Raw genomic sequence first — 12,893 nt, forward strand, 5'->3', positions numbered from 1 at the left:
TCACTCTCTCTGGGGTTAATTCTCCAGCAAAAAAAATGAAAAGCTGAGAGCAGTGATACAGGATGCCTCTAACTCTTCCCTGCTATGATTCTACACAAATACACTTATCAATCACAAATTTCCCTCCTGCTAACTCGCCACAGCATATTTTAGAAGTTCTATTGACATACAAATTCCAAAGGTAGATTTGATAAGCCCTGTTTTAACCTTGAAGACAAGTGCTCTATAATCAATAAAAATTGGCACAAATGGTATCCTGACAAAAGATGGTCCAAAACAGAAGTTACATCCAATTTTTCATAGGATTCTGTTTTGCCTGAACAGCATGTGAAGAAAACAACATGGTATTTGTATGTTTTAAAACTTCATCATTAAATGTGATTAATGAATGTCTTACCTTGCTGGTCCTTTCCAGTGAGGCCATGTTTGTTTACAAAGCATTTTGTATCTTTCTAGGCAAGGTTCATAGGCCTGCCTGAAGGCATAGCCTGCCCTTCTCACACGGACGTTCTCCAAAAGACCCAGATACCTGACCTGATGACACACTAGACCCTCGGTGAAGATGTGTGCTGCTTTTTTATCGTTCGGTTTGATACACCTGAAAGATTACACAAATTTTAGGTTTTAAACTCTGTCTCTTACAGATTGATCTGTCCATGTTTTACAAAGTATTACATATAATTATTTCACAGTGACATATTACTTATTATTCTTGGAAACCTCATCATTTCCTTTGAAATTATTCTAGATCATTTTATAAAAACATTAAGATGAATACACTGCAGACTCAGCAATAAAAAAGAATAAACTCTTATGTACAATAACATGGATAAATATCACTGACATTCTGTTGAATGGAAGAAGTCTGATGTGTAAGAGTACATAGTCTATGATTTCATTTATACTAAGTTCAGAGAAACTATTCCTAGTGAGAATTCGGCAGTGTTTTACCTCTGGGGAGAGGAAGGCATGAAGATGGACAGGGAAGGGGCACAGGGGAATCTTCTGGGTTGATGGAAATGTTTTATATGTTGGTCAGGATGGGGCTACATGGGCATAGAAATATGTAAAAATTCAACAGCCTGCACAGTTAAGCTGCATATATTAGACTGTTTATATGTATATTGCATACCTCAATGAAACAGTTAAAAACACTGCTGTCTCACTAAATCCCTATTATCTCCCTCCTTTTAAACAGAGAACTTTGCTGCCCAAGGAAAGACAAGATTTCCCAGCTTCCTTTGTAGGTAAGTGTGGCCATGTGACCAAAATTCTAGCCAGAGCAGAAATGATGTTTGCTACTTTTGATGTATTGTTAAAAGGAACTTGGTTCTCCCTCTGCTCTTCTGCTAACTGCTGGTTGGCATGCTGACATGGTAGAGAGCTATCTCTGACTATATACATAGAAGGAGATATCCTGGAAATGGCAGAGCCTCAACACAGAAGACATTGCTCTGTTAGCCTTGAAGTCCGTACACTTAGAAGTTACATGAGAAATAAATGTTAGTCTTGTTTAGGCCCCTATTATTTCTGGATCTTGCTGGAGCAATCTCTATATCTTAATTAATATACTGTTAAACAGTTACAGTTATATCTGCCTCACCATAACTGTCAAATAAAATCCACATGCATATATAATATATGGACAACTAAATCTTACATAGTTTGACCCTAGTGTTTTCTATGATTTTCCTTTTTACATTTATAAAAATAATGCTTACTTTTTGGTTTAAGAACAAACAGATCAATGGAACAAACTAGTGAGTTTAGATCTAGATGTCTACACATATATTCAACTGATTTTCAACAAAGGCATCACGGCAAATGAGTGAAAAATAGACGTTTGTTTTTCTTTTCAATACACAGTGCCAATACAAGATACCTATCTGGGAAAAATAGACCTTAAAATGAATCTGAAACTGAGTCTAAAAATAAAGATATATATATACACTTAAAATTATATATTCACAACATTGGAGTTTATTAATTAAGAATTCTTAGAGACCAATTAAAACCACTGAAAGAGAAGGAGAAGAAAGGAATTTTCTGGGGGTGATGGAACATTCCATGTCTTGATCTGAGTAGTTGTTACCAAAGTGTATTCAGTGGTGAAAAAACAATGGAGCCATTCACCTAAGATCTGTACATATCACTCTATACAAATTATACCTCAATTAATAGAATCTTAAGGTTTAAAAAAAAGTTGACTCAAATGAGAATAACAAAAGACTGATTGCACAAAGCTTCTTGGTTCATGTTGTTTGAAACTAGGATCCTTACCTAATATATGTTCTAACTTGTTTGCAACCAAACCAGGGGATGCTATTTACATTTGCTATGAACACAAATATTAGGGCAACAAGCCAAACAACGAAAATATTCTTCATGCTAACTTCCTCATAACTGAATTTTCAAAGACAACAGGAGAAAGTATGTGTGGGCACGCATGTGCCACATGAAACCTGACCTGCTAGACACACACCCTCTATTACCTAGTTCATCAAATACGCACATCGCAAACTCTAATACTAATCGGCCTTTACTGAATGTTGAAATCTACGATGACTTAGAAGCAAAAAAAGAAACCAGATTTTTTAAAAGGGGTTCTTGTCTTGTTTTGAAAAAGTTCCGATTGTTTCAGAAATCATTACTTGAGGCACATGCTTCCTCACACAAGCCCTGCAACTCAGGTTGTCAATGGGCCAAGTCAATGTTACAAGAATCCAAAATGAATCCAACAGAAGAGTTTATGCAAAACCTTATCAGAAATAAATTTATATTTTGTTTCTTGTCTTTAAAAAAAAAACAACACAAAGTTGAGAACTCCTGTGTGCCAACAACCCATTTAAGTATCGATTCCTATCACCTGCCACGCTTCTTTCCTTCTTGAATTCCTTATTTTGGGGGCACTGGAGTATTTTTCAAGCACACCTAAGACACCATATGATTCAAACTGTGAGTACTTTAGTTACTCCTCTGCTTGGGCCACACTCAGATTTAAGCACACAGGAAAATGATCTTCCTAGTGAATGCCTTCATAGTTGAATGGCCAAAGAATTTTATGTGCCAGAAATACCTAATGTAGTTTGGATTCTTGGTCTGTAGATTTTTCATCAGAGTGGCTACGGATGCTTTGAACTGTGAGCCGGCTGTAGGAGGCCTTTTCAGGTTGATCTTGGCAGGGTTTCCTTCGGGAAACAAAGATTTGATGAGGGCGTGTCCGGCCTTCCACATGGCTTGGGACAGGTCCCGATAGAGAAGGTCATTGTTCTTGTCCACAAATCCTTCCACTTGGTACAGCACCTATGAGCAGCACATGGGACTCAGTAGCTGATACGCTGCACACCAGAACATCAAACAGCTGTTAAAAATATCCTGAGACTATCTATACTGCAGCCTCTTCTTTCTCCATCAAAAAACCCTCAACATGTTAGTCACACTCTAATACCAAATTAGCCTCCAAGTTTAAATTCCATCTGTCTAAATCACAGAGGAGTTCAAAATAAATTCTATTACCCTTCAGGATTTGCAAGAATAAACTTCAAAAATGTTATCATAACATTTTCAAAGGATTTTAGGGATTTTTTTGGTATTCAATCATATTTTTGAGGTTTTACTTATATTTTTTAGTTTACATGTGCCAATTCGAGTGTGTTTAAAAGGAGACAGGGGAAAACACAGATAACACTGATATTTTTATAGACATCCTACACTGGCAGGGAAATTGACCAGAAAAGTATTTTTTAATAACATGGGCTAGTAAAAAAAAAGTGAAGTAACAAGTTCCAACATTTTGAAATTAAAGGTAATTTAGATACTATATACTTCATATTTGGGATTCCCTGGTGGCTCACTGGTAGAGAATCTGCCTGCTAATGCAGGAGACTCTAGTTCAATCCCTGGGTCAGGAAGATCTCCTGGAGAAAGAAATGGCAACCCACTCCAGTATTCTTGCCTGGAAAATTCCATGGACAGAGGAGGCTGGTGGGCTACAATCCATGAGATCACAAAAGAGTCAGACCATGACTTAGTAACTAAACAACAACAAAACAACTTCATACAAAATACAAAATCAGATTTTGTTTCCCCTTTGATGTTTGCAAGCTTATTTATAATTACTGTAGGGACTTCCCTAGCAGTCTAATGGTTAAGACTCTGCCTTCCGATGCTGGGGGTGTGGGTTAGTTCCCTCATTAGGGAGCTATGCCTTGCAGCCAAAAACCCAAAACATGAAGCAGAAGCAGTACTATAACAAATTCAATAAAGACTTTAAAAATGGTCCACATCAAAAAAATAAATAAAATTTAAAAAATTAAAACCTTACTGTATGTCTTTAGTGACTGCTCATTTTTACTGGCAAATTTTTTATACGTGTCAATAGATCTTTTTTTATAGGCTAGCTCTGAGCCTGAAAATAATAAAATTTATTTTTTAATATATACTTGAACTCTTTGATTAGGTCCGCTGGCTTTCCTTTCAGATCTCAGTACTAGTAAGATTTTTCTCAGTATGGTCCAGATTCTATGCCCACGGAACATTCATGGATTCCATGCCCCCTCAGCAGTTCCATTTATCCTCCAGAGCTGGCGCTGGTCAGAATGCCATCTCTGAGGCAAGGTGTCTGCTCTCCAGGGAGTAACTGTGACCTCCCTGGGGTCCCGGGCTCCCACACCTTGCCAGCATAGTGCTGGATCCTGAAGCAGCTGTGAGGAAGGGAAGTGTCATTGAGGAACCGGGAGCACTTGCTCATCCTGCTCTCAAAATGCTGGTGGGTAGCGCAGACTTGGTTCAGCTTTTCCAAGAAGGTCTCATCCGTGACCGTGCCCGGCCTAAGGCACTCTTCATCCAGCATGGCCAGGATCCCGTTTGTGTTCTAGGAGAAAGGAAATAAAAAAGGTTTCCTTCCTTCCTCACTGTATTGTTTTCATAATTATTCCTAATTATGCTGTTAAACACAATCAACTTAGTCACAAGAAAATCTGTTTTGTTATAACAAAAAGTGGGGAATCAAAACAAATAACAAAGAAAAACACAAGAATCAACCCCTTCCAGGGTGTCCCAGGTGTGTTGGAGGAGGGGGCAGGAGTGTCTTTATGAGGCTCCCCCCACTTCCCCTGTACATGGTGCCTCCCCCACAGAACAGGACGTAGAAGTCACCTCAGCCACCTCAGCAGGCTGATGACTGAAACTTAGGTAGTTTAGAAAAAGGCAACTTATACCGCAAAGACCAAAAAACAAATCTGAAAGTCAGGGACTAGTGTGACACTACTATCTGTATAACATGCGGTCATAAATCACAAAGCACTGTCTTCTAAGGCCATTATTTAATTCATAGCTTGAGAAGGAAATTGGTTTCAGATGTTTCCAAATTGCTCACGTGTTCAAAATAGTTTATTTTCTCTGGGAAAAAAAAGTGATGTGATTGGGATGCTGTTTTTAATGATCAATGCAATCAAGCTATATTTCAAGAATCATCTGTTTAGAATAAAATTCTCCTTTCATATTAAATTTCGAAATGGATGTTAAACATGAGTTGAGAATTTGCTTGCTGAGTATTCAGACCCTGTGATCATATTTATCCCAAGAGCTGTCAGCCCAACTAAACCCAATAAAAAATCAGGAAACTTCTACTTTGCTAAATAAAGGCTGTTGTTCCTTCGATTGCCCCTATGGGCCCACACATCTCCATTCCACGGAGAACAATCTACTGACCATCAGCCCCACCCACTTCCACTAGGGCAAAGTCTCATGGTTCTCCTTTTCTCTTTACAAGGCCGTGACATCCTCTGACCAGCACTTAAACATTCCACACACAAAATCTGGGGGAAGTGTGGACTCTCAGGAATCAAATGTGTTCATAACATCCCCAGAATAAACATTATTGTTAGGTGTTGCTGAAAGGAAACATTTCCTTTATGTATCCAGGCTCCTACGAGGACATGAGTTTCTTTAATCACATATGCAAGGGGATTTGGGGCTGAGATAATTTAGCTATATTAGGTGTATTACCATTGTTCCTTTTTTTACCCCCCTCCCTTCTGAAGGGAAACAATTAAGTGCAATGTTATATTTATGAAGAAAAAAGTGTCAGTCACAACTTCTGAAAGTTAAAATTCCCTCAGCAAATTTCTTCAGTCACAAAACTTACCAGAAAAACTATTCAGGAAATCGATTGATTTTCTAAATTTTAGGCTACAGTTTTAAATTGCTTAGGCGGAATATCACTGTTCACAATCCAAAACTGTCCAAATTTTTCAAAACAAGGTTTACTTTTTAATTGAAAAATAATAATGGCTCATAATTTTTTTTAATTCAATAATCAGAGGTGCAGCTTTCAAGAATATTGTTAATACTGAAGGAAAAGATATTGGTGAACTATATAATATTCAAAAACATCTTGTTAAAGATGAATAGCAGACAACTTGTTGGACATTTAGAGCCTGTGATTCTATTGCTGAAACACAGCACTCATCTATGATGACAGCTAAATTTACGCACTGCTTCCGATTACTTTGTTATCAAGGTCAGGATCCTAAGCTTTTACACACCTTCCCGCAATCAATTCATTCACAATAAACTACAGAATATGATGTAAACACAAAAATCTTGGATTTGGAAAGGTTACTAAAAATGATGCGGGAACTTTTCACAGCTTAAGCCTTTCACATGCATAATTTGTCACCTGAAAAATCCCATGGCCTTCGGCCACCTGTGAAGTCATATACACTGTCCGTCACATCCTAAAGCAAGGCCGTGATCCATACCAGCCACCCCTGGGATCCTACATAATTCAGCTCCCGAGATGGTGCCTTTATCTTCCTTTACTTTAACTTGAACTGCATGGGGTTTTGTTGTTGTTTTTGTAAACTTTTTTCCAGTTTTAATGAGATATAACTGACATAATACTATGAAAGTTCAAGGTGTACAACATGTTCATTGATCCACAACAATATTGCTAGTTACCTCCTTCACATCACATAATTACCATTTCTTTTTCTGTGGTGAGAACATTTAAGACCTACTTCCTTAACCACAAGTATATATAATACAGTGTTGTTAACTCTATCACCATGCTGTACATCAGAGCCCAGAACTCATTCATCTTAAAACTAGAAGTTTGCACACTTTGGCCTACATCTCCCTATTTCCCCTAAATGTTAGCCCTTGGCAATCACTATTCATTTATTCTGTTTCTGAGTTTTTTAACTTAGATTCTACATACAAGTGATATCATACAGTACTTGTCTTTCTCTGACTTCTTTCACTTAACATAATGCCCTCAAAGTCCATCCTTACTGTCACAAATGGCAGGATTTCCTTCTTTCTCAAGACTGAACAATATTCCATTGTATATGTGCACCACATCTTCTTTACCCACTCATCTGTGGACGGACCCTTAGGTGGTTTCCCGAATCTTGGCTATTGTGAATAAAGCTGCAGTGAATACGGGAGGAAGATACTTCTTTGAGATCCTGATTCTGTTTTTTTTTTTTTTGGATATATATACCCAGAAGTGAGATCGCAGGGTCACATAACAGTGCTATTTTTAATTTCTTGAGGAACTTCTATACTGTTTTCTTGTCTTTTTTTTCTCTCTCTACACTGTTTTCTATAGCGGTTGCATCAATTTACATTCCCACCATCAGTACACAAGGATTACTATTTCACCACATCCTCACCAACAATTATCTTTTTGATAATAACCACTGAATAGTATGTTAAGAGGTCACTAGAATTTTAGGAACGGCATAATTTAATTGGGCAAACATTTTTTTTATTGAGTTTCCTATGATCAGGGCTCTTATTTCCAGGAGCTGTGGATTGGACCTGGGATCCCAGCACATAAGATAGAACAGTATACATAAGGGCATAGCATCTGAGTGTCAAGAACGCTCAGATTTCACATTTCAAAAGGGTTGACTATACATCTCTTGCTCACCAATGGAAGCCCATGCCTGCAGGACTTGCACCTGAACAAGCACTCACCGTGTACTAGATGAGTGAATGAATGAATGGAGGGCTCTCAAAATACAGCCTTAAGGGAATCAGTACATCAGAATCATCTATCAGCAATAGGATGAGCATGGGCAAGTACTGGCTAAGTATCAAAATGTCTAGCAGTCTATGTATGTGTTTAAGAACTGTGTGTAATTTCTTAAGCTTGTGATAAAAGTCTCCACAGAACTCTGTATTTCTCTAACATGTTCAAATACTGGAAATACCAAAGCTTAACATTGAAGGCAGTCAGATCATTCATAACTAGTAAATTATACTACCAAGAATTTGTTAGAAAACTGTCCTTAATACTCACATTTTCTATTAGGTCACAAATGATAGCATTATTGAAGTACTCAATGTGAGTCCATTCTATGCCCTGAAAAAGAAAAAACAGAACATAATCAAATCCCATATAATGATGCTACAACACTACTATCTATAATACAAGACTTTGCCCATCTTACTATCTTCCACTTCCTCTCTGAAAATTTCCTTTATAAAAGTCAGTGTGGCAAATGTCATCTTCTGGTTTCCAAAACTCTGGTAATGCAGCAGTCTAGCACAGACACAATGGCAACCCACTCCAGTACTCTTGCCTGGAAAATCCCTTGGACAGAGGAGCCTGGTAGGCTGCAGTCCACGGGTCGCAAAGAGTCAGACACGACTGAGCGACTTCACTTTCACTTTTCACTTTCATGCACTGGAGAAGCAAATGGCAACCCACTCCCGTGTTCTTGCCTGGAGAATCCCAGGAACGGGGGAGCCTGGTGGGCTGCCGTCTCTGGGGTCGCACAGAGTCGGACACGACTGAAGCAACTTAGCACCAGCCGCAGAGACACAATTCGATTGAAATAAATGCCCTTGACCTGGGCTGAGACGGCCTCCCCTTCCAGACTCCCATCTGTGGCAATTTCCCATGCACTTTGCTGGCTCTGGGCCATTTACTCACCAGGCCCTCGGGTCAATATTACTTTGTATATATTTACAGTGTTTATAAGGAAATAAGTCAGAACTTGAATCCAAGAATCTAAGGCCTAGATTTTTCTGTTCTTAATTTGTAATCACAAGGAAGAAATTCATTTTAGAGTCAACCCAATGTTTAGGGCCATTAACTATTTCAAATGTAAAAATAGAACACTGCTGAGAAAAGTATTTTCAACAGAAAGAAAAAATGAAAACCTAGGCACTAGTTCTAACACTAGCTACAAAGCCAAAGCGGGGAGGCCAAATGTAAACATTCTGTATCTGCGTACACTTTGTCCATAAGTGTAAACATTTATTTTTCCTCTAAGGGGAAGAGAGCTAATTCATACTGCAAGGAAAGGATCTTCCTATATACTCTTAGAACTGGCTTAGACAATCTGTACAAACTGTTTTAAGTTACAGATCAAAGTTTGGGTATTCATTTTAGGATGAGAAGACAGGAAAAGAATGAATCTGGCTTTTAGGATGTTTATGTTAAAAAAGGTGTCATTCAAGTATAAAATGTTTCTAAAGCAAGATATTAATTCCAAATGGTAAATAAAATATTTATGATTTAGTTTTTCAGTAGATGAGTTATTTTACTAAGTCTCTGGGGATAATATTCACATTAGAAAAATCTATACTGAGAGGCCATAAAAAGAGGATTCTGTGTCTTTAATGACTTAAAATGACACTACAGAAAAATGAAGAAAAATAGGTAACATTACTAAAATATTAAAGCAATAAATGAAAGGGAAACAAAATATAATGCAATACAGATACAATAAAATTTCTCCTTTTGTCTAAAATAAATACATTTATACATAGAAAACTGTTGGCTATTTTTTAAAAAATCAAAGGGTGAAAACCAAGTATGTGTTTTAAAATTAAGGATGAATGTACTCTGTAAATATTACTTGATTATTTTCCAACTACATCTAAATGAGATAATAACATCCACAGCACTAGCATTAATACCTGCTTTTTATTAAAAATTTTAGAAAATCAATGCTTTTAAAGAGTGAACAAAGTCTTAAAATATTTTCAAATTTATATACAAGACTTTTTTGGCATACTATTCTCTTAAATTTGGGCAAATGCGTAGCATCAGGTAACCACCACCACCACAACCAGCCTCCAAAATTCCCCCAAGCTGCCCCTCTGTAGTCACACACCTATCCCCTGGCCACTACTGACTATTATGTCTCTATCTCTGGTGCCTCGACAGCTCTGACTTCTCTAGAATGACATACAAACAGGCTCATACATATGTAGCCTTTGAATCTGGCATTTTTCATTTAGCAAAACACATCTGAGGCTCCTTCATGCTGTTGTGTATCAACAGTTTGTTCCTTCTTATTGCTGAATACTAGGGCCTTGTACAGATGTACCACTGTTTTTCTGTTCAATCATCTCAGACTAGTTTCTTAACAGGGTACTATTTTATTTCATTGCACTGGAATCCTGTGAGACTCAAGTCCATCAACTGATGTCCACTGAGTACCTACTATGTGCTGGGCACTGTCCTGCACCCACAGCAAAGAAGTTCCCAGTCAGCTTAGATATCATAACAAACAGGCTTTAAAAAGGTACTTGATACATCTGAATGTAAGGTCATGTCTGAATAGTCTTCTGAAACCAGAATTTGTATTATGAGCTAAAAAAAGGAATACTTGAAAACTTTTTTCAACATTACCTCCCGTATATACTCCTCTTGCTCTTCTTTAAGAGTCAGCTCAATGAAGATTTGTTGCAGCTTTTCATTACAGTAATTGATAATGAACTGCTCAAAGCTGTTGTCCTGTGTGGAGAAAAATGAAGACAGCCTTATAAAGCATGCCAGCAGCGCTCCCACAACAATGCAACTCTTAACATCTCACTCCACGAGAAACGCCACACACTGTCTTGAGGACCTAACCGCGGCCCAGCACACAACTCCCGGACAGATGCTGGCACACTGTAGGCACACGAGTCAAGTGAATGAATGAAGGATACACAAGTTATGCAGTTTATAGAGAATGAAGAATTTTAGTTGACAAATAAGCAGCCCACACATGGTAAAAATGAAAAGTAAATACATTCCCCACAGAAGATCATCAAAGAAACAGTGAGATTCTTCATCTCGGTCATCCAAGTTCTCAGTCTTCCATTCTCAAGTGAAACTCTGGAGCTCAAGACATTGTTTCTTTCTGAAAGAGCTCTTACTCCCCCACCCAGGGTCATATCCCTTATTCTGACTCTTACATACCAGCACTTGTGAAAAATCATGTTATGTGTATATAAGCATGTACATGTGTATTCACACCTTTGATTAGTTTCATACTAATTGGTCTCACTAGATTTTACATTTCAAAAGGGTTGACTATACATCTCTTACTCACCAATGGAAGCCCATGCCTGCAGCAACTTGCACCTGAACAAGCACTCATCATGTACTGGATGAGTGAATGAATGAATGGCGGGCTCACAAAATACAGACTTAAGGGAATCAGTACATCAGAATCATCTCCTAGCTAGAAACAGTCTCCTCTCAGAAGGGTCACCAGTGTATCACTTTTATGATTCTCAGAAGGGTCACAAGTGTATCACTTTTCTGATTCTCAGCAGTTTCTTCTTCACAGCAGAGTTGTTGCCTAGAAAGATCCATTCTAAAACCATTTCTGAACAATCTGAAGCTCTTAATGTATTGCTGTACATACAGAGGGCACAAAATGCATGTCTGTTGGATGAAAACACCAAGAACCACACCATTCAGAAAGAAGCATCTCTGGGAAATAAAACTTGTGATTTTCACTCTCTCCCCCTCTTTGCACAGAGAGGACACGGTGGCAGTGAGTGAGAGATGGTGACCACACCACTGACTCTTCTCCCACTGCGGTAGACAGTCCTGGCCTTGAGGCTAAGAGGGGCCGCCTGTAGCGACAGAACTGAAGCTCGCCACTCTGTGAATATTGAGCAGCTGCCTTCAAATCTCTCCAGAAATGATGAAATCAAAAGTCATAGGTTTTTGAAAGTTGATCTTTCAAAATGAAATTTAGTTCAACCAGGACAAATTGTAAAACGATACCTGGGAGGGAGCACCTAACCACATACTGTCCTAGAGGTTGGCTAAGGATCTCTAATCACTAGTAAACTAATTAATCCAGGGAAATTTTAAACTCTAAATGATAAACTACACATAAAATATATTATCACTGATTAATCTTTTAGTGTTAAATGTTGAAGATAAAAGTTGTGGTGGTGTTTTTTTTTTTTTTTTTAAATCCTGAAGTTTCTGATTTAAAAGGCACACAATTATCACCAGAACATTCAATCAATATAGTCCTGGACATGAAGGTCATTCCCCAGCACTCATTTTCATGAAAAGTTTTAAAAACCAAGTGTTCCAATTCTCAGAGCTTAATCAGTTTGACTAGCAGCTGATGTTGGTCTGATATATCAATAGATGCCTTATTATAATCAGTATAAGGCCATTTACGAGAAAGCCTGGGTTTCCTACTTTGGTAAAATATATCTGTATACAGTGCTACTACCCCAAATTAACACTTGTACATAAAATTAAAATTTTAGAGATTTATAGGAGTAGATCTTTGTGGTTTTTTTTTTTTTTTAATTCACGGAGTGAATCCTTTCTGTTATTTAACAGGTTTGTACCCATGGAGCTATTTAAACAAAATTATGCTAAACTTTCAGATGGTAACTAATGAGAAGAAGGGAGGGGAGAACAACTGGTGTCCTTGACACAGTATGTGGCTGTGAGCAGCTGGAGGTATGCTTCTAGAACAGGACTACGAAATAAATACACACAAGCGAATTAGGAACCAAGGCAAAGCTTCACAATCACAATACAACCTAAGGCGTAAATCTGAGCTAAAGTAAACTTCCTCTCAATTTTTATAAATTCTTGTATGAACTTTTTTGTAAGTTCTTCT

General features: G+C 37.8%; 1 protein-coding gene across 4 annotated transcripts in view; it reads right to left on the minus strand.

The window, feature by feature from the left end:
* Positions 1–12,893, minus strand: part of MYO1B (myosin IB) — a 192,233-nt gene that overhangs the window by 28,515 nt on the left and 150,825 nt on the right. For all 4 annotated transcript variants that reach the window (XM_018061512.1, XM_005676279.3, XM_018061529.1 and 1 more), the window contains exons 14-18: positions 10,658–10,762; positions 8,312–8,374; positions 4,673–4,873; positions 3,077–3,303; positions 398–598 (exon numbers count right to left, since the gene is read on the minus strand). In XM_018061512.1, the coding sequence (XP_017917001.1) occupies positions 398–598; positions 3,077–3,303; positions 4,673–4,873; positions 8,312–8,374; positions 10,658–10,762 (797 nt within the window). The remainder of the gene's footprint in view (positions 1–397; positions 599–3,076; positions 3,304–4,672; positions 4,874–8,311; positions 8,375–10,657; positions 10,763–12,893) is intronic.

Source organism: Capra hircus, chromosome 2 (genome assembly GCF_001704415.2).
Source record: "Capra hircus breed San Clemente chromosome 2, ASM170441v1, whole genome shotgun sequence".
NCBI classification, from domain to species: domain Eukaryota; kingdom Metazoa; phylum Chordata; class Mammalia; order Artiodactyla; family Bovidae; genus Capra; species Capra hircus.